The 22128-nt window shown below is 51.2% G+C and overlaps 3 protein-coding genes across 4 annotated transcripts in view; 1 reads left to right on the top strand and 2 right to left on the bottom strand.

Annotated features, from left to right (window-relative positions):
• The window catches only part of SCN8A (sodium voltage-gated channel alpha subunit 8), a 196498-nt gene extending 189057 nt beyond the window's left edge, over positions 1 to 7441 (top strand). For both annotated transcript variants that reach the window (XM_080662798.1, XM_080662797.1), the window contains exons 26-27: positions 623 to 893; positions 4014 to 7441. In XM_080662798.1, coding sequence (XP_080518924.1) covers positions 623 to 893; positions 4014 to 5161 — 1419 coding nt within the window. In that variant the 3' untranslated portion in view covers positions 5162 to 7441. The remainder of the gene's footprint in view (positions 1 to 622; positions 894 to 4013) is intronic.
• Positions 7442 to 11247: 3806 nt separating this feature from the next.
• Positions 11248 to 12213, bottom strand: TMDD1 (transmembrane and death domain 1; the record flags this gene model as incomplete). The annotated part of the gene is made up of 1 exon (XM_080660223.1): positions 11248 to 12213. The coding sequence occupies one exon, from the start codon at positions 12211 to 12213 to the stop codon at positions 11248 to 11250; it is 966 nt and encodes a 321-aa protein (XP_080516349.1).
• Positions 12214 to 13930: 1717 nt separating this feature from the next.
• Positions 13931 to 22128, bottom strand: part of FIGNL2 (fidgetin like 2) — a 29328-nt gene continuing 21130 nt past the window's right edge. The window contains exon 2 of the mRNA XM_080660824.1: positions 13931 to 18411. Within this exon, the coding sequence (XP_080516950.1) occupies positions 16424 to 18400 (1977 nt within the window). The 5' untranslated portion in view covers positions 18401 to 18411 and the 3' untranslated portion in view covers positions 13931 to 16423. The remainder of the gene's footprint in view (positions 18412 to 22128) is intronic.

Raw genomic sequence — 22128 nt, 5'->3', positions numbered from 1 at the left:
TTTTTGGAGAAAGAATCAATAGGACCTGCAATGGATTAGATGGGGGGATGAGGGGAGCGGAAAGACACAAAGATGACTCTCCAATTTCTGGCTTAGAGACTGGATGAATAGTTGAGAGGAACAAGTTTGGTGAGGGGCAGGGAAAGGACTTAGTTCTGCTTTGGGCTTGTTGAGTTTGAGATACTTAAGTCATCAAGGAGAGGGATCAAGTAGCAACACAGGAATTCAGAGGGAAGATAAGGGCTGAGAAGACCTTGAGAAACGAAATACAGAGATATTATGTAAGCAGTAGGAAAGCATAGAGAAAGAAGAGATTAAATAAGGGCAGAAACTGTCGGCAAATGAGACTAAAAAGGAGCAGCTGGAGAAGTGGGGCGACATCTAGAAGTGTGCGATGGCATAGATGCAAAAGAAAAGAGTGGCAATTTCGAAGACTCTTGGTGGAGTGATATTGATGTTGGGGTCTGTCCATGTTCCTGCTCTCCTGAGCGAGCAGCAGGATCGAGCTGGCTCGTATTATAGAAAGAAAGCAGCGCACTCTGATCAACGGGATGGCACCCACAGCCTGCTTAGAAAGGCTTTCATGAATCCTGTTTCTTTCTTCTCCCTCTCCCTGCCCCAGAACAAAATCCAAGGTATCGTCTTTGATTTTGTCACTCAACAAGCTTTTGACATTGTTATCATGATGCTCATCTGCCTTAACATGGTGACAATGATGGTGGAGACAGATACTCAGAGCAAGCAGATGGAGAACATCCTCTACTGGATTAACCTGGTCTTCGTCATCTTCTTCACCTGTGAGTGTGTGCTCAAAATGTTCGCCTTGAGGCACTACTACTTCACCATTGGCTGGAACATCTTCGACTTCGTGGTCGTCATCCTCTCCATTGTGGGTGAGTGGGGCAGGCGGGGAAGGAGATGGGCATCTGACTGGGCCTGAGGACAAGATTCCTGGGAGAGCGACGAGCTACACAGGTCTGGAATGCAGGCTGGCCACCCTCTTAGCTTAAACCCAGGTGTCACCTTATGACAACCCAGGAAGCAGGCTATTTTATTACCTTCACTGCAAAGACATTAAGGTCACTCGGCTCAGAGGTACCAGAAGCAGAACTCAAGTTGGTGTTTTAACAGCAACTCTGTGGCATTTTACTTCAACCTAAAGGTTGAAGGGGTGATGTTCTGGCAGACAGAAGAAATGCTGTCCTATTGGTTGCCCTCTCAGAACGATTCCTTGCCTTCCTAAAGGGCATCCTGAATGGTGAAACACTGCCTCAATAGGTTAGACTGACAGGCTGGCAGAGAGATGGTGCCCGAGACCCGTGGGAACCAGTTCCAGAGCTCTGGTGTCCAGGCTGGCTTAGTGAGGTGGCACTCACCTGGGCCTGGGCCCAGGCCACTTTCTAGTTCCTGTCCCCAGGGGCAGCATGTCCACCTGGAACACTAATCCCATCCTCCATCTCTTCCCCAGTAAGAGAGTCCCATGATGAAATTACTTTGGGCAACACTGTACAGTGAATTTCCCTGGTGAGGGTCACAGAGCACAGTAGTCTCTAAAAGGCTCTTGGACGTCCTGCAGTAAAGGATTGTTTAATACACCATCCCACTTTAATTTGATCACAGCATCTTTTTCAAGTTATAATCATGATATCTTACATTTTAATGGAATTAGTATGTGCTGATCACCATTCCAAGTGCTTTGCATGTTTTAATTTATAGCCCGTACAACAGCCCTATAAGTATCAGCAAACACAGAGCAGTTACTGAGACATGGGACTAGTAAGTGAGCAAACGGGATTCAAGCCCAGCGCCCGGCCTCAAATCCACACCCTTAACCTCCCACAAGCACACGTTGAACAATGCTGCCCTTCCCACTGTGCTCAAACTTTTTCTGCCCACCCATCACTGAGTGGGATGGAAAACCCGCAGACCAAACCATGCCTCTATTCTCAAAAACAGATTTTAATGATTGGAATTTTTATTAGATTTCATTAATTTGTTCAGAAATGAAAGCACAGAAATAATCTTTTTAAATTAAGAGGATCTGGGGTGAAACTAGCTCTGGAACCTCCCAAAAGACCCCTTAAATGGTGTTCCTGCTGGCTGGGTTGCTGTTTGCCCCATCTCTCTCCTATTCTCTAGGGACAAATAGACATTCATCCTACAAAACATCACTCAGGCATCTTCTCTCTGAAGCCTTACTTGTCCACCATACATGGAATGCACGTATTACATACATTACCTGACTTCTTATGGTCACTGGTTATGGCTTGATTGAGAAGTGAAAAGAAGAGAGCTGATGTAGATTTGGGTCCTGGATGAGGTAGAGGTTTTCTTGAAAGGTCAAATACCCCATGGAATTCTAGCTCCAGACGAAACCCCAAGAGGTTATCTGGCCTACTTTGAACTTACTGCATCTTGTCCTTTCCTGAAAGAGTCTTGCCTAGCTTAAAACCTTCAAGTAAGGGGATCCCACCGCCTTCTGCTGATTGTCACCCCAGTATTTATGAATCCTTATGGTTGAAAGACGTATTTTAATTTAAAGTAAATCCTTCATGTCAATTGAAGAAGCCCTTGTCTCATCGGGGCCTCGACAGCAGAAGAGACCATGCCTTTGTCTTCCCTGCAGCTGCCTTTTCCCAACCTTCCCATCTCCTCTTCCTTCTGTGGCCCCTTGTTGGGCTCCCATTATTGCTCTGCAGCTTTAAGGCCAGTGGTCTGGTAGAGGTGGGCCACTGGCTGAATGTGCATAGAAAAAAGCCCTCTGGTTTGTATATTTTCACCATCTACTTTTATTTCCTCCTAACGTCTCCACCTTTTTATCTGCTGATACTGGTTTCAGAATTTAGAAGCTGAGTTAAACGCCACTCATGAGAGGTCTCTTTAGTTTTCTAGACGCATTTGGTAGGGTACGGACATGGGGCAATGAGAAACCCAAATGTCTTTTCAGAGGCAGGAAGAAGATACTCTGAAGATTGGCGGCATTACCGGAATAACAGACATCACAGCCAAAGGGAGTGAAGTCATAGGGTGGAGCAAGGACTCTCATTATTGTTTGTGGATATGGAAATTTGATAGCATTTTGGAAAAGAATTGATAACACCTCAGGAAGCCATGCATGCACAAATTTGAAAATAACTAATTATCCTTGAGTGGGAAACCAGATAAATGAGGACCTAGTCATGATTTCAACCATTATCATGAATACAGTAGGTCCTCGGGTTACGTCGGAGATCCGTTCCTAAAGCGCAGCGCGATGTAACGCAATTTTCGCTATAAGTCGGAACTCACCTCCATAAGCACCTACTCACTCACATGGAGCACATGCATAGCACTAATGAAGTGAAACAGTAAAAAAAATTTAAAAGGAAGATAACAAGTCCTGACCTTTACTTGTGGTAAATACAGTAAATAATAAAAAACATAAAGCACATATGTACATACGTCGAAATGACAGAACTTTTTTTTATAAATAAATGGGAGATGGCGACATAACCACAAATCGACGTACATCAAGTCCGACGTAACCCGAGGACTGCCTGTAATCTAAAATTATTTAACACCAGATTTCACAATGTTAAGTCTCAAAAGCAAGTTAGAGATCTAAAAAATTGATCTAAAAAGAGATATATTTTAATTCCTTAAAGCATAGTAAAATGCTATTTATATATTACTTAAGGATTCATACATACCAAAATCATAAAGACACCGCATTATACATACCGTCTTCAGGACTGTGGTTGCTTCTGGGAATGAAGAGGAAGCAAATCTGATGAAATGCCAGCATCTCTTAAATCTGGGTCTTAGATACATGGGTGTCTATTTTATTGTCTTACCCTTTTTTTATATCTTTGAAATGTGATTTTCTTTTTTATCATGATAGTTCAGATTGAATAGTAAGGCACTCATTCTATAAAGTCTTATGAACTTAAGGGTTTCATTACGCCATGTGACACAGTAAAAAGAAAGGATGTCTCCATTCCCACTTACATGTCTTCTTCTATTCCTCTTCTTAGGAATGTTCCTGGCTGATATAATTGAGAAATACTTTGTTTCCCCGACCCTATTCCGAGTCATCCGATTGGCCCGTATTGGGCGCATCTTGCGTCTGATCAAAGGCGCCAAAGGGATTCGGACCCTGCTCTTTGCCTTAATGATGTCCTTGCCTGCTCTGTTCAACATCGGCCTTCTGCTCTTCCTGGTCATGTTCATCTTCTCCATCTTTGGGATGTCCAATTTTGCATATGTGAAGCACGAGGCTGGCATTGATGACATGTTCAACTTTGAGACATTTGGCAATAGCATGATCTGCCTGTTCCAGATCACAACCTCGGCTGGGTGGGATGGCCTGCTGCTGCCCATCCTAAACCGCCCCCCTGACTGCAGTCTGGACAAGGAACACCCCGGGAGTGGCTTTAAGGGAGACTGCGGGAACCCCTCCGTGGGCATCTTCTTCTTTGTAAGCTACATCATCATCTCCTTCCTAATTGTTGTGAACATGTACATTGCCATCATCTTGGAGAACTTCAGTGTAGCCACAGAGGAAAGTGCAGACCCTCTGAGTGAGGATGACTTTGAGACCTTCTATGAGATCTGGGAGAAGTTTGACCCCGATGCCACCCAGTTCATCGAGTACTGTAAGCTGGCAGACTTTGCAGATGCCTTGGAGCATCCTCTCCGAGTGCCCAAGCCCAACACCATTGAGCTCATTGCCATGGATCTGCCCATGGTCAGCGGGGATCGCATCCACTGCTTGGACATCCTTTTTGCCTTCACCAAGCGGGTCCTGGGAGACAGCGGGGAGTTGGACATCCTTCGACAGCAGATGGAGGAGCGGTTCGTGGCATCCAATCCTTCCAAAGTGTCTTACGAGCCAATCACAACCACACTGCGGCGCAAGCAGGAAGAGGTGTCAGCAGTGGTCCTGCAGCGCGCCTACCGGGGACATTTAGCAAGGCGGGGCTTCATTTGCAAAAAGACAGCTTCCAATAAGCTGGAGAATGGAGGCACACACCAGGAGAAAAAGGAGAGCACCCCGTCTACCGCCTCCCTCCCCTCCTATGACAGTGTGACTAAACCTGAGAAGGAGAAACAGCAACGGGCAGAGGAAGGAAGAAGGGAAAAAGCCAAAAGACAGAAAGAGGTCAGAGAATCCAAGTGTTAGAGGAGAGCAAAGGTTTAAAATTGTACAGATTTAGAATTTGCAAGTGAAAGATTGTTTACAAACTTCCTGAATATTATCAGTGCAGAACTGCTATGGAGACACTTTACCCTGAAGATCTATACCAAACGTAGTCTGCTTACCATGTAACATGGTTGCATCTTGAGCAGTGACCTGCCCAGGGCAAAGGACCCTGCCCCCTGACTCACAGATTTTCTAACGCTTGGGCAGGTGGTTACTGCATGTTCCACATCAGTCAATGCAACTTAGGACAAAACTAAACAGGACACAAAAACAGAGGAGAGGCTGCCGGGACCAGCATATTTCCGTTGCAGCCAAATGGATTTTATTTTTTCATTTTGTTGATTCTCAGAAGCAGAAAGTATCACTTTAAAAGTTTGTTTGTTCATGCAAACTATATTTGCATTCCTACATTAGTTAAGCTAAGCAGCAAAAGAAAACACACACACACACTCACATTTAGCCCATGTCATTGTCAGTTTCTTTGACATAAACCGCATCTTCTCCACATGGGCTGCACGTGGTTTGGAGATGGGTGGGGGAAAACAATCAGGTTTCTTCAGGCTGAGGAGGACTGGCTCAGGCCGATTCCAAACATTGTGCTCGTTCAGTGCGTGGAAATGATTTGCATGATGGCATGCCGTGATCAGAAGTCATGCATGAGAACCATACACCACAGGACGCTACTAATCCTGTCCCCTGCACTGGGTCAGCCTTCGGACAGGACCCAGTCCTGCACCGTTCACTGTATTTGGGGAAAAAATGGTAAGAGTTCCACACCCACCATAATTCTTTATGAATTCTTAGAAGCCTTTCATACACCTGATAGGGAAACATAACCAACCAATTGACCACTTCCAACAAAAACAAACCCAGTCCAACAAGCAGATGGATCCGTGTGTGTATATGTTTAACAGACATCTCTTACAGCCATTGTTGCACATTTTGAAAGATGAACTGTTTAATGCTGCTCTGTGTCCCGTACGTGGGGAAATTTTGATCTCAAATGGCTGGTATTAATAATGTCACTGTAATACCAAATCCTAGGGCTAAAAACAAACATCAGAAGTTCATTTGGAGAACTGACACTTATTTGGGATAGAGGTAAAAATGCTATTCAAAGCAGTATGTTATCTCCAGGGGGTGATTCGGGGAACTTACAACACCTTTCGTTGGGGGTTAAGGGGTGCTCACTTCGTTGGGTGTCATGTCCTTCTGCATCGTGGCTTTCTCTGGGCGTGGGTCCACATGGAGAGGGGTTCAGATGTTCTGAACAGGCCTCCCTTCTACAGAGGGGTTGTCCCAGCTCACACTCTGCATGATTCCTCTCACCTCCACCACGTTTTCCGCCGAGCAGGGCTCCCTTACCCACAGAGGTGGGTGAGGGCAGCGGCCCTGGGGCTGCGGCTGTGGTTTCTTTCATGTATTGTTAGAATAACGCATCACCGGTGGGAGCTGAGGTAGTGATGGAGCCTCCTCTGAACCAAGCCCACTTGGTTTCTTTCTTGCACTGATTCTCACAAGAAAGCAACTTAATATTTATTCTTAAGATGTTCCAGCTTCCCCCAGCGCGTCCCCTTCCAGCCAGTTTTGCTATCTGCTCAGCAACCTGCTCATTGCCATTGGAGAGCGGCTTCTGGGCTCCGTCCTCTCTTCCATTCCATCTCCTGCTTTAGGGAAGACAGTTTTATTCGTCCGGGTGTTTCTTGTCTGATGACTAGATCTCAAAGCCAAGATGCTGCAGTTGAATGTGTCAGAAAGTCTACACAAAGAATGAGGAGAGACTTTAGCTTGCTAACCAAATCAAAATGAATTTTTCCTGAACCTTATAATAGAGGGGGGGAAAGAACCCATAATCAGACACACCAATCTGCCTTGCAGTAGAAGCACTTTGGATGTATTTCCACCTGACTAGTTTTGCGTAGAACAAACCACAGCGAGTCGGGAAGCAGAGCTTTCTGTCTTGTTGGACCATTAGATGCGGGCCAGCTCTCGTAAGCCTGCTTCTGCGGCACCACCGTAGAACTTTTGTACTACGCCCAATACGAGGTTGGAAAGGCATTTCTGTAGGTGACCCTGCTAACTGCTAGGACGAATGTATAGTAACGTGTTCAGGTTACATCGTAAACAGCACAAAACAGAAGCTGACGTGTGTGGTTATTCTTTTTAAGAGAATTATAAATACTGTAATATATCATTTTATTTTATTGGCATGCCTTTTTGTAAATACAAACTATTAACGTATTAAATAGGAAATGGCTTCTGGCTTATGCCATTGTCATGTTTATTTTTATTTTTTATACTTTTCTTTCTTTCTTAGAACTTAGATGCTGACAGCCAATGTACATCCCCAAACCAGACAGACAGACAAAAAATTTTTTATTGCTAATGGTCTTTTCCAAAACAACACAAATATATATTTTTGTTCCAATGTGCAATAAATTCTAACCACTTCTATGCAAGATTTGGCTAAACTTCAGAATTGTTTCTTAGGATTGAGATGGGCAAGAGAGCTATAAGATCCCACTCGCTACCCCAAGTGCTCATGCTAATGATATCATTAAGCCACTAGAACATATTAATGAGTTTTTTCTGACATCTGACCTTTTCCCTCCCCCAGACCCCGACCCCAGCCCAGCAGGCTATCTCCTCAGTCACACGCGGGCCTTGGTACCTGACACCCGTCAGCCAGCTTCACAGGAAAGAAGCCACCACCACTCTATTTGAAATTTCACTTTTTTTTTTTTTTCAAACTTTTCCCACCATCTTTTTCCTCCCCACGGTCCCTCCACCCACCCACCCACCGCTCGTTCTCACTCACTCACCTGCCCTGCTCCACACTTCTTTGGTAGTAAATGACACATCACCAGCAGTTTACACCCGCAGTTAACAGGCATTGAACTGAAAGAATCAGTGGTGACGTTTCTGTACGTCTTCACTGAGTGGGTAAGTGGCAACGCTTTGCCAAATATTAACGAAGCCAATCAAAAAGCAGCAGCAGCCACAGTATCACTGCACATATATATATATATATATAGATATATAAATATAATATAAATATTTATTTTTTGTAGCCAGGTCCTTGGTGCAGTATTTATACTCCACAATCCACCTTTAAAAAAAGGACAAAAAGCAGAAAGACGTGTGATGCTGTTAATTTAAAATGCAGAGCCAAAGCCACCGAGCAGCAGCTGACGGTTGCTGGTTTGTGTGAAAAACACTTTGCCCCTCTTTCCTTAATCTCTTTGTTACTTAGGATGAGGAGAGTCCACAACTTAAAGCAGAGCAGAGGGCGAGAGCAGGAGCAAACGGGAGTCAGCATGTCCAACTCCCAGCCCTCGCTGAGTGAGCCTCCTTTGGCACCAGAAGCTGGCCTGGGAGAGAGAATAGGAACTCCCAGTCAGAGCCCCTGGGACGGCAGTGCCCAGAGTGCTTTTATTTTCTGCCGCAACCAACGTAAACTTGTACAAGACCGATAGTGAAGATTGGTGTATTAGTGAATGCATGGGGCCCAACGCCGCTCCAAATGAGAATGACAAAACGTACATCACTACCATAAGCCAAAAAGGAAACATAATAAAAGTGACCCTTTTTACTGTACAAGGGAAGCCTGTCTTGCTGTGTGTTTGTCGCTTGACTATCCCAATTCTTGAGTCCTGGGAGGGTCTGGGAATTGGGACCTTAGCACATTTGGGGAAAGGAGAGGAATGGGAGAGAGATCAGGGTCGCTGGCCACGTTCTGGCTGAGAGGTAGAGATTGGAGAGAGAAAAGCAAGGTCCTGACTCCTCACCATCGCCACCACCCCTACTCCCACCCCCCCACCCACCCTGCATTCACCCATTGCATGTGTCACACCTTCCCAGGCTGGTGCTTAAAGGCCCATGAAACCCCTTCCTCACCAGTTCAGCTGGCAGAGCCCCCAGGGATGATAGCAGCCAACCCCGTGGGCTGGCCTTCCTTCTGCCTTTTCACCAGTTTGTGAAAAATATCTAGCCCAATGCCCCCAAGCTCAGGCGTGCACGGTGCCCAGCAGCCTCCTCTGCTAGCTATGCTGGGCCTTGCCCTCCATCACCCCACAGTAAACCAGCACACTAGGCTGGGCTCGTTCACATGTGTGCAGGGATGAGGGGCCCCCCTCCGCGTCCCTCGCCCTGCCCTGCTTTGGGGACATCCCTCTCTAGGCCATGTCTCCCGATCCAGAAACACTCTCAGGAGGATTCTGAAGTGCCCACTCTCGTCTGCTCCAGTAGCTCCACTCTGGAGAAATATGGCTGGTAGGTCAGTCCCCATCCTCCCCGGTCCCCAGCCTCCAGGCCTACTGTGGAGGTGAGGTTGCCATGGGTTACGACTTTGTGACTTGAGTCCTGGGCATCTTCGGTAACGATGCCTCTTTCTTTTCTCAGATGTTGCCCAAAGTTTTGCAAAAAGCTTCGTTCATTTTCAGGTACCCCCACCCCCTAAAAAATTGGCTGCAACTAGCCAGCCAGGGGGACATCAGGAGGGGAGAGGAAGTCTGGGTTGGGAGGGGCCCAAGGTTTGCACAGAGTCTGCACTGTGGCTCAGCTCTATGCTTTCTTGGATTCCCTTTTTAAGATTACCAAGATTTCCTCCATTAAAACGCTGCTGAGGCACCCCCTGCCCTTGTCCCCCACTACTGTTTGCTGTACATAGAGGCTAAGGGGGGGTGGGGTGGGTGGGTGTGCACTTGTGGTGTGTGTGTGAAGAATGTATATAGGTAAAGGGGAGCGGGATCCAGTGGTTCCAGAAAAGGGACAGAACTCCTGTGTTCCATTCCCAGCTCGACCGCTGGCTCGCTGTGTGGCCTTGGGCAAGTCACTTAACCTCTCTGTGCCTCAGTTTCCCCATCTGTAAAATGGGGATAATAATACTGACCTACCTCACAGGGGTGTTGTGAGGCTTTAACTAAACGTTGTGTAAAGTGTTTTGAGATACAGAGGCAAAGGCACTAGGGAAGGGCGAAGTATTATTTGGACTTAAGGAAGATGAAATGGTACCATAAATGCTGCTATTCTGAGAGCCATTTTAAACTGCACTGCTCCAACCACTCCCGCTTCTCATCACCAGGACAGCAGGTCGAGAAAATATCTTTCCTTTCACTTGCTTCTGGGGTTTGTGATTATTCTGAACACTTAATTTTTCCCTTGCTGTATCTCCTTCCCTCACCGCCTCAACTTGTTCCCTGTTCCGTTTACGCGGAAATGGCAGAAATGCTTGAGAAATGAGAATGTATAAGTGGATTGGAAGTTTATAGTCTGAAATTTCAATTTTACTTTGTACTGTACATCTTTTTACTTTAGAATTTGCAATAAAGGGTTACGTCAATCTTGTTTTCAACTCTCCTCTTGGACTGGCCTGTCATTCTGTCATTGCTCTCACCAAAGCCCCTTAGCCCAGGGTGGATGGAAGTCCCGCACTCCCACCCAGCAGGACCCCACAGCTGCCCTCTTGCCTTCCCCTAGAAAGGGGAGAGTGGGGGGGGGGGTGACATAATCTGAGAGAGTCTGTGTGGGGGCTCATCCAGGCTCAGGTGCTTGGTCTAGCAGTGCCCAGCCATTCTGGGGGGTGGGAAGGTTTGGGCTCTTGGTAGACCTTCAGGAGGCCTTGCCAGAATGAGGAGAGAAGCTTGGAGGCAGCAGACCCTGGGAGTGGGCACACCTCTAGCTGTGGTGCCCCCTACACACTCCAGCTCATAAACCTTCCTATGCCACTCACTAGGTGAGGTTAGGAACTCCTAACCAGAGTTTTCGTATGTGTAATGGAGTTAATACCTTCTGCCTTGGGTTTTTGAAAATTAGATCAAATAATGTAACTGCTTAGCATAGGGCCTGGCACATTGTTAGTGCTCAATAAATGGTAGCTCTTAGTGGAAGAATAAGTTCAAAATAAGGAATTGAAGCTGACAAGAATTGGGAGGGCCTCCTACCCCCTCCTCGCTGAATATGCCCATCATTTCCAACGAACTAACAAACCGATCGCTCCCTCCTTTGCGTGTTTTGTAACTTTTATAATACGTCACAGGGAGCACTACCCCCAAACTGTGCCCACTTTACATCCGGGGGCACTGGGGTGAGGGAGGATCTGGCCCATCTGCAGCCCAGGCCCAGGCCTCCGGCGACACCAGCTGCTCTTCGGTCAAGAGCGGCTTTGCCTCCCACCAGCCGTGCGCTTCTCCTGGCCTGGGCCCGGCAGTGGCGGGAGGGCCCCGGCTGCCCGGCCGCACCCCGTCGCCATCGCCATCGCCGCCCGTGATCCACAGCGTGAGCAGGATGAGCAGCGCCCCAGCGCCCAGCGACCCCACGAAGCCAGCGAAGAAGCCCAGCGCCAGCGGCCCGGCCCAGCCTGCGGGGCTGCGCTCGTACGGTGCCTGAGGCAGTCGCTCCACGATCAGCTCCAGCTCGTCCCAGTTAGGCTCGGAGACTGAGGCGCGGCGGGAGCGCGGGGCCGCAGCGGGGACCCGGACCGGGGCCGGAGCCGGAGCCGGAGCCGGAGCCGGGGCGGGGGCTGCAGCGGGGAACCCGGCCAGCGCCGGGGCCGCGCCGGGCGGCAGGTAGCGCTGCCCGAACTTGCGCAGCTGCAGCGTCGCCTGCTGGTGGAGGTTCTTGCCCAGCTCCCGGGCCACGTCGGGGCGGCCGCAGCGCCGCAGGGCCCGGGCCACGCGGTCCCAGGGCAGGGTCGGGGCCTCGGCTGCCAGCCAAGCTGCCAGCCCCTCCCGGCAGCCGTCGGAAACTTCAGGGTCAGTCGCCTCCCGCCGCCGCCGGCCCGGCGACCCCGACGTGGGCCCCGACGGTTCAGCTCGGGCCAACCGATCCTCAGAAAGTCTGGCCAGCTCGGCCTCGACGTCTGGGTCTGGCGCCTTCAGAAGCGACTGGAAATGGCTGCACTCCTCCGGGGTGAGCAGCTCGGCCAGACGGACGGCTGTGTGAGGCCCCATGGCGTCCAAGGCCCCCGCCAGAACCAGTACCGAGCCCCAGAGCGCCACGCCTAGAGCACCTCCTGGAGTGGAAGCCGCCATCGCCTGGCGGTGACGGAGGAGCTCCGAATGCGCACGGGGAGGGGAGGGGCGCTAAAACCCCCGGATGGTGGGAAGGGGAGGCTTCCACATTCAGCAACTGGGGCGAGGGAGCCCAGCACCCCCCCAGGACCTGGAAGGGGGCTTCCAATACACGTGACTGGTTGGAGGGTCATCTCCCAACACACAGAAATTAAGACGGAGGGTCTTACAAAACCCAGGAATTGGGGGTTTCCCAGCACCCCTGGATGGGTGGGACTCAGTCCAATGCCTCAAATTTAAAAAGTCCCTGGCATCTCTTTTAACCCATTTCCTGCCCCCTCCTCATCCTTCACCAGAAGCCCTGGACCCCTAGCTCTCCATTATCTCTGGTATCCAATCAATACCTAAATTCTCTTCTTTCCAGCTAAATACTAAACATTTCTAGACTGTCATCTCCCATCCTCTGACATGGGCATCCAAACCTTCACCCAGTCTTGTCTGGGTAAGGTAAGCTCCTCCTCCAGTCCCACCTCCCTCCACACACACACTGGGCTCCCACTCACTAACCTTGTTCAGTCCCAGCCAATGGCTCTGGCTCTCTTGCATCTTGGCTGCACTCTGTTCTGCCTGGGTCACTCCTCCGCTGACAGGTCTCTTCTGGAAAGCCCTCCCTGACTCCAGCCTATCTACTCCCACAGCTCTGCCCTTTCATTGTCTCCCCCATTAGACTGTAAAGTCCATCTACTGTCCCCACAGCAGCCAGTGCATCCTTTAGTAAAGATTTCCTGAATCAGTGTGCGAATTAACTTTCCAATCAGTTGTGTCCCACCCACCCACCTTCCCAAACACACACGCCATTCAGCGTGGAGCCGCGGCTCTCCACAGGGCATGTGAGGCCCTCCTGGTGCAGTGGCTGTGTCCCAGTGATTCCTCCAGCCTCACAACTCCCGCCCTCACTTTATGCTCTTATAGCAAATCCCATGTAGGGTGCAGTTGCCAGCCTCCCTTCTTTGTTACTGTACCCCCTCCCGTCCAGGAAGTTTTTCTGACACTCTACCGCCACCACTGTGAGTCAGGGTCTTTCCTGGGCATTCTTTTTTGTTTGTTTAGTTAACCTCACCAGAGGATATTTTTCCCATTGATTTTTTGAGAGAGTGGAAAGGAGGGGAGAGACAGAAAGAGAAACATCGATGTGACAAAGACACATTGATTGCTCCTTCCTAGTTTTATCAGTCTCCCAGTTTATGCTGAGTTGTCAAAGATAGTTTGGGGATTGATAACTGGTGGCGGATAAAGGATCTTGGGACCTTAAGACTAGAAGTCAGCTATCTCCACACTCTGCCCACTTTCCCTCCATGCACTCATTTATTCCTTCATTCACTCATTCAACAAACATGTAAGCCCTTCTTTGCCCCCCATACCTCAGAGCTCTGGGGATACAAGTCTGGCCCAATCCAGAGCCTCTGAGAGCTCAGAATTGCATGAGAGCCTTCCCTACCCAAGTGCTCTTAGGAGCCTGAGTGTATGCCTTTCACCTGGTGGCCGCAGGGCCCAGTGCCTGGTGGGCACTGCTTGTGCCAGACTGAACAGCAGGGGTGCCACGTAATGTTTTGCTCAAGGAATAGTAACACCCACAGCACCACACCAAGGGCACTGCCGGGCCTGGATGCCCACGCATTCCCCAGAGGGCTCCCCACATCTCGCTACCCCCAAGAAATCCTCTGGAAACCACATGTCATCGCTTTAATACTGTGTAATACTTTCTTTTAAAATACAGTCTCTTCTGAGGTAGACAGACCACAACTGCAGAGCATCTTCAGACAGGAGATAAATACGTCCATGTACAACACACAGCAAAATGAGGTAGAAATGGTTACAGCTGGAGGAGAGGACCCCGACCCCAATCTGGGTGGAGGAAGGGGAGGGCCAGCTTGCTGTGTCTGCCCTCCCCCAACCCCTGCCCCTGGATTCTTTGGTATGCCCCCCCCCCAACATTGCCAGAGCTGGACCTGCCCTTCCCCCACCCAACCCAGTGCCCATGAGGTAGGTGCTAGTAGATTAGGGGATGTCTCCTTGTGCAAAGTTCCCCAAGGCCAGTAGAAGAGGCAGTGGGTCTCAATCAGTGAGGCCTCCCAAGCCCCAGAGCCGCCTGCCTCTTGAAGGGAAGGGATCCCCACCCCACTTCCCTGAGGCCCTCCCCCCATGTACATACACACACCTGAGAACCTCCTCACTCCTGGCTCCCTCTAAGGGCCTTTCACAGCCAAGACCCTGCAGCCCACCCACTGCTTCTGAGTTAACAGGCCTGCAAACAGCGGCTCCAAGGAGAGGAGGGCCAGAAAGAGACCCAGGGTGAGAGGGAAACACGGAGCAGCTCTCCTGGCAGCTCTGCTAGGCCAGTGCAGCCCTCAGCACCTTGGCACCCGAAGGTTCCCCCTGCACACCCTTCCAGCTCGGAGTGGGGGTGGTACAGAGACTGTAGCAGCTGTAAGGGCAGGCAGGGAACAGGGAGGGAGGCTGGGGTGGGAGAGAAAAGAAGTTAGGGGTGAGGGTCTGTTCCCCCCCAACTTTGGACCAAAGGCCAGAGTTGTGAAATGGGCTCCCGAGGGGGAGGCGGCAAACAGCTGAAGCCCCACCAAGGGAAGTTGGTAGGAAGAGGAGGAATACAGTTCTCAGAAGAAAGCCCAAGCCTGGGCTTCTGGTGGAAAGTGTGGGTATGACTGAGAACAAACCCCAACGTTAGAATAAAACACCCTGCCCCCTCACACTGCCTGCCCTCAAGACCCAGGACCCTAGGAGAATGAGAAAGGAATACTTCCCCACAGAACCTCTCCTGTGTTGGATGCTCACCCCTCATCAGAGCCTCCTAGCAGACAGGGAAGGTTGAGTCTGTAGTCAGTTTTGTGCGCAACCAGACTTGTGGCCAAACTGTCTTTCCCTCCAGAGGCAATCCCCGTAGCCTGAATTACAGGAGACCTCTGCCTGGTCAATGGCCAGGTGAGCTGACCTCTCTGAGGACTTTCTGCCTCTGTCACCTTACCATTTGGGCCTCTCAGGGTCTGGGGCAGGAAGTGGGTGAGTTAACCCTTCATAGAAAATACTAAGCTGAGAGTGGGACCGAGCTGGAAGAGTAGCAGAAAGGGGGCAAGACTCACCTGCTCTCAAATCCCACAACACGGTCCCCAACACCCCTGCCTACAACCTTGGACTGGGGAGGAAGCCTACAAATACATTCTGCTTCCATCTGTCCCAGGAAGAGCAGGGGTCTAAGTGTAGCTCTGGTCCTCCTCTCCCCTTCCCCACAAGTCTCACTTTCTAAGTCTTCTGGGAGAGTTGGCTCTCCTGAGGGGTAGGGTGGGTGGTGGGATCACACAGGAGAGTAGCCAAAGTCTAACATTCTTTCTGAGGTCAGTTTCTTCCTGAGTTGTCAAAAGAAAAAGAAAAACAGCAAGTTCTACACATCTTACAAAAATAAGAGGCCTAAATATTAAACAAGCTACATTCCTGGGATTTCCCCCTCAAAAACAAACAACAACAACAACAAACCCTTCTTTGGGTGGTTTTTGCTTGACACCTCCCCCAGACCCAAGGTTTCAGCTGGGTAATGGGGTGGGAGGGAACTCCCTATCCCCTCCTCCTCAGCCGCTGGACCTCCAGATCTCCTGAAAAGGGACACCGCAGTCTTTGAATGAGAGGGACAGAAGGCAGGGAGAAGGACCAAGAGGCACAGAAGCTAGAGAGCAAGGGATGGAGACAGAGCAGAGGGTGATAGATGGAGATAGGGGAGGGAGGAGCAAAAGAGAAACAGGGCCAGGATGGGGGGTTGGAGTAGTGACAGTAAGGCAGAGAGAGAAAACTAAGCGAAAGCAAAGAAGAGGGGAGGGGGGGGGGGAGGAAGAGGGAGGCATTCAGATGGCGAGGAGACAAAAGAATTGTGGTGAGAGCGCAAGAGTTCCTTAGGCCCCAGGCAGACATGCCCGTCTGAGGGGCTGAGATGGCGAGCTTCCCGTCCACAATAAATAGAAAAAACCTGAGTACACAGCGCATATGGCATCTATCTGCCTAGCAGAAGCATTTTCCTTCCCACGGAAAAAAAAAAATCCACCAACAGCCCCCTTTCCTCCCTCCCCACATTCATCACTCGGCACCCTCCCAGCCAGGTGGGTTACAGACATCCCTCCCAGGACCGGGGAGCGGGGGATGGCGGCTCCCGCGCCTCCCCCTCGCGCCGTCAGTGTCCGAAGCCGTACATTTTGTCCCACTCCACATACGAGTCCAGGTCCTTGGGGGTGGCCCGGGGGCCCACCTTGGCCAGTGCCGCCTCCAAGTCCTTGTAGGAGAGAGGGCGCTGCAGCCCCGGGAGGCCCGCCCCGGCCGCCGCCTGCTGGCACAGCTGCCCCAGCTCGCCCCCGGAGAAGCCCTGGGTGCCCTGCACCAGGGCCGCCAGCTCCCGATCGCTCAGCACGCAGCCCTGCTGGGCCAGCGCCCGCTGCAGGATCTGTCCGCGGGCCGTACCATCGGGCAGCGCCACGTAAAAGCGGAGAACAAAACGCCGGCGGGTGGCCTCGTCCAGAGCTGCGGGCCGAGAGGTGGTGCCCACAACCAGCACGCCGTCGGCCCCCGCGCCGCAGCCGCCATCCAGGCAAGCCAGGAGCGGCGCGAGCAGCGAGCCCGCGGCGGCGGCGCCGTCCTCCCGGGTCGGCAGCAGCGCGTCCAGCTCGCTGATGAGCAGCACCGCCGGCGGGCGGCAGCGCGCAGCCGCGAAGGCCGCCTGGAGGAGGCGCGCGCCCTCGGCGGCCCCGGGCGCGGTCAGCGAGGCTGCGCGCAGGCGCAGCAGCGAGGCTCCCAGCTGCGTGGCCAGACAGCGCCCCAGCAGCGCCTTGCCCGCCCCCCGCGGCCCGAAGAGCAGCACGGTCCGCGGCGGGCGCGGGCTGCCGGGGTAGGCAGGCGGCCTCAGCAGGGGCCACACCAGCTCCTCCTCCAGCGCCGCCTTGAGCGGGCCCTGGCCCGCCACGTCTGCCCACTGCACCGGGGGCCCGCAGTCCAGCATCTTGCTCGTCATCAGCTCCAGGGCCCCCGGGTCCACAGCTTTGAGGGGCTCCTCCGACGGCAAGGCAAAGGCCCCTCGGGGAACCGGGGCCGGCGCGCGCTCCGGGAACTTTTCAAATGATTCGAGTTGCGGGCCGTAGCCCGGGGAGCCCAGGACCTTGAGCGGGACGCCGCCGGCGTACTTGCCCGACGCCTCCTCCACCGCCCCTGGCGGTTTCGCCCGGAACCCGTTGCCTCGACCGTCGCCGTTGTCCGCGGCTGGGTAGGCGGCGCCGTCGGCCGCCGGGGCCTTGGTGGGATCGTAGACGTACTTGCGGTAGCGGCCCTCCGCGCCCTCGTCCGCGGCCTTGCGCTTCAGCGACACCCCGGCCTCCGCCCCCGGAGCGGAGGCCTGGAAGCCGTAGGAGGCGGGCGCGGGCCGGGCCGGGGCGGGCGCAGGCAGGGGCGTGGGCGCCGCCAGGCCCGAGGGCAGGTAGGGGGTGGGCGGCGGGGCCGGGGGCGGTGGCAGAGCCCCGTAACCCGGCTGCGCGGCGTAGCCCCCCGCGGGGTAGTTGTACAGAGGCCCCGAGGGGCCGTAGCCGGGCGGAGGCGGGGGCTGCAGCAGCGCGGCCGGGGGCGGCGGGGGCAGCGCGGTCCCCGTCTGTGCGCAGTAGCCCGGGGCCAGGTACCCCCCGCCGTAGCCGGCGTACTCTTGCGCCGCCGACGGGCCCCCGCACGCATTGCCGGCGTAGAGGGGTTCAGGCAGGTTCCCGGCTAAAACCGGGGAACCCCCGAGGCCCCCGGAGCCGCCCCCACTGCCCGACTTGGTTCCGGGGAGGCCTTCGTGGAGCGAGGCCAAGGGGTAGTGTGGCTCTGGCCCTGGCCAGGGCTCGGGGTCCCCCTTGGCGCCGTTGAGAAAGGCGGCATCGCCATAGCCGCCCAGGGTGGGGCGCTCGTAGGGCGAGTCCAGGACCCCTGAGTACTTCTCTGCGTAGCGCTTGAGGAGGTTGGAGGCCGTGAGGGCGGAGATGTCGTCGTGTGCCCAAGCATAGTGGCAGCGCTGGCGACCCCCAGGGGGCAGCTCCAACTTGTGGGCTGGCGACGGGGTGGTGGAGGAGACGTCCAGGTGCTGCTCTGGCCACTGGTTGAGAGGCTGGGCGTGTTCCGGTGTCCAGTGCATCTTCAACAGAGCTGCAAGAGAGAAGTGGCTCGTGAGGTCCTTCAGGGCCGCGACCTCCCTACCCACTGACTCCCTACCCACTGACTCCTACCCATTGAGACTGCAGCTTGGGACCGGCTGGTTCTCCTGCGCCCACCACCCTCCTGGGGAACCTTCTCCAGCACCAAGTATACAGTACAGCAAGCATGTCAAACTGGGCCCGCGGGCCGCATGTGGCCCACAATGAATATTTTTGCGGCCCAGCCAATATAACGGTATGGAAGAAACATTTTAATAATTTCGTAATCTTCCCCACACACCACACGCATCTATAGTCGCAAACCTTGCATATCAACTCTGGTCGCCCAATTTTAAAATCAGACTTGTTAGTGACATCTCTGGGTTTGTAAAGAAAACTATGGTAACTTAAAGTCATAAATATTCCAGCGCATATGGAAGAAATTCCAATATTGTCACGTTTTGGACGCATGGCAGTTAACTGGTTAATTTTTATAATATCCTGTTATACGTAGTTATTAATAACGAACTACAACGTTCGCTAATGACTGATTACTATAATCGTGTTGCATTCATTTCCCTTATGTGCCTTACCTCAGGCGCACCATTTCTCTCCACTAATACTAGCAGCAAATATTTTAGCAGCCAATTGCCACATCATTAGTCTTGTACTGACTTGTTTAGTGTGCACAACAGGAAATATTTTGCTTTCAGAGAACAGTGGGTTTATTTGCATTACGCTTATTAATTTGTGCAGTTATTCAGTTTCTGGTAAGTTAATGTTCAAAAAAATATTAATTTTTATTAAAATGTTCTATTTTTATGTTAACGATTACTCATTTCAGCCCTTGTATTCAACATGTCTCTATTGAAATACATCTATGAAAATTGAAGCTTTGTTTTTTTGTTTGTGTGTTTTGGTTTTTTGCAGCCCACATAAACTTAAACCTTGTTTATTTGGCCCTGTTAGCCTTTGAGTTGACATGCTTGCAGTCAGGATCTACCCCTCTTGTCCCAGGTTACAGTTATCTGAAAATACTTCCCTCAGAACAAGAGGGATCTGGAAAGGACATGCTTGGCCCTAACTTCACCTTTTTTTATATTAAATTTATTGGGGTGACATTGGTCAACATGATATAGGTTTCAGGTGTAGGTTTCTACCTAGTATGTTACAAGATCTGTATATTGCACCATGTGCCCACCACCCAAAGTCAAATCTCCTGTCACCATATATTGGGGTTGCCTTCTCTTCCCACCCCCTTCCCTCTGGCAACCAACTAACTTCATCTTCTAGGCAATGATTACTATTTATCCTGGCCACACCAGCCCTGACCTCTAGAGCACAAGGGTCCTGACTTCCAGACCTAATGTAGTGAAGGGTACAACATCCTAGCCCTGGGAATAGCCAAGCCAAGTGGGGCTCATTCAGTAACAGCTGCTGTTGCATACCCACCATGTGCTAGGTAGGCACTAAAGAGACACTGAGCTTGTGTAATGAGGAGAGGCCTGCCCAGGGCCCCTGACCGAATGGCCAACAGTTTGATAGTCTTAAGTGCTCTGTTCACCTCCATCTTCCTAGAGACTCCAGAGCCCCCTTGGGGCCTGAAGTGAGGGATATAGATGTCTTTGGCAGTTCTGCACTGTCCCTGGGAAATCCCAGAGGCTGATCTAGAAGCATTCACTTCCTTTCCACTTGGTTTCTTTTAGTCTCTGCCTGATAAGGTCAGAGCACATGGGTTCCAGACCCAATTCTGCACGTGATGGCTCTGTGCCCAGGGCAAGTGTTGCCATCTATCTCATTCCCAAAATATGTTCATCACAATACAGAGAGGTCATTTAGAATAGATAAATCATATTCCAGGGAAGATGGGGGAAAGTTAGTTTGCAGCATTGCAGTTAAGTGCACATCTTAGCTTCCCAGTAACCAAACAACTCACTTTGCAAAGTAAAAAACATTGCCATACTCAAAAGAAGCAAAATGTTCCTAGCATAGAGATCACAGGGCTTATTTTTTATGGACCTCAGGAAGCAAACCTGTGAACTGTAATAATGTCCTCTTAGCCATGCCACACAGAAATATTAATGGCTGTTTCTCCCACTGTCCCTCAGCACCAGACAAGGCATAAGCCAAACCGTAGTCAAGCGACTTAGGGCCTGGGGACGTGCACTCTCTGGGCACAGGGCTCCAATGAGTTAGCCCAGGGGTCGGCAAACTGCGGCTCGCGAGCCGCAGTTTGCCAACCACTGGGCTAGAGTGTTCCAACACCTTTAAAGGTACAGAGCACGGTGCATTCAGAAAGGCGGGACTGGGTTAACTCATATGCCCTATTCCCTTCCTCAAGACAATTTATTGCCACATTCTTGAAAATTGTCATAATAAATCTACATATCTACTGTATCTATGATGTGAATCATGAGCCTTAAGAAATAGGGCTTCAAACAAACAAACAAAAAGACCCCAAACAGCCACAGCAATCTTGTAAAAGAAGAACAAAGTTGGAGGGATCACAATACTGGATATCAAACTATACTACAAAGGCATTGTAATCAAAACAGCCTGTTACTGGCATAAGAACAGGCATATAGACCAATGGAACAGAACAGAGACCCCAGAAATTGACCCACACCATTGCTGTCAATATGTGACAAGGAAAGCAAAAACATACAATGGCGTAAAGACAGTCTTTTCAACAAATGGTTTTGGGAAAACTGGACACACACATGCAAAAAAGGTGAAACTAGACCACCAACTTACACCAGACACAAGAATAAGTTCAAATGTAAGTCATGAAACCATAAAAATCCTAGAAGAAAACGTAGGCAGTAAAAACTCAGACATCTCACGTAGCAGAATTTTCACTGATACATCTCCAAGGGTAAGAGAAACAGGAAAAACTAAACAAATGGGACTACATCAAACTTAAAAGCTTCTGCACAGCAAAAGAAACTACCATCAAAATGAAAAGAGAACCCACTGTATGGGGGAACATATTTGCCAGTGATACATCTGATAAGGGGTTAATATCCAAATACATAAAGAATTCATACTAGTCAACAATTAAGTCCAACTTAAAAATGGGCAAAGGACCTGAATAGACAATTCTCCAAAGAGGACATACAGATGGCCGATAGATGGCCAATACAGTATGAAAAAATGCTCAAAGTCACTAATCATCAGAAATGCAAATTAAAACCAAAATGAGATATCACCTCACACCTGTCAGAATGGTTACCATCCTATCCTATATAATAAAAGGCTAATATGTAAGTAGACCAAATGGCGGAATAACCGGTCCCTATGACGTGCGCTGACCACCAGGGGGTGCACGTGGAACATGGCGGGCGGCAGCAGCAGGCGGCAGAGCATGGAACATGGTGGGCGTCAGCCACGGCTGGATGGTGGAGCAGGTGAGTGAGGGTACCAGACGAAGGTGGGGCAACCGTCACTTTCATTGGAGCCAGCCTCTGGTGGTTACTGAGAATTCTTTGCTCCCACATGCCATGGTCCCACCCAGCGCTCACACCTGCTGCCACCCGCTGCCAGCGCCTGGAGCTGCCCCGATCGCTCGGCACCATCAGCGGGTGCGAGTGTCAGCTGCTAGCCCCAATTGCCCCTCAGGGCTTCTCCACCTCCCCCTGCTCCTGAGGGGTGATCAGGGCAGCAGCCCCAATCACTCCGTGCCATCAGTGGGTTTGAGCAGTGGTGTTGGGAGCGGGGCTGCCAGCAGATG

Source organism: Plecotus auritus (assembly GCF_963455305.1).
Source record: "Plecotus auritus genome assembly, chromosome: 3".
Lineage (NCBI taxonomy): Eukaryota > Metazoa > Chordata > Mammalia > Chiroptera > Vespertilionidae > Plecotus > Plecotus auritus.
The sequence above is the reverse complement of the archived record's forward strand: the minus strand, read 5'-3'. Positions and strand labels throughout refer to the sequence as shown.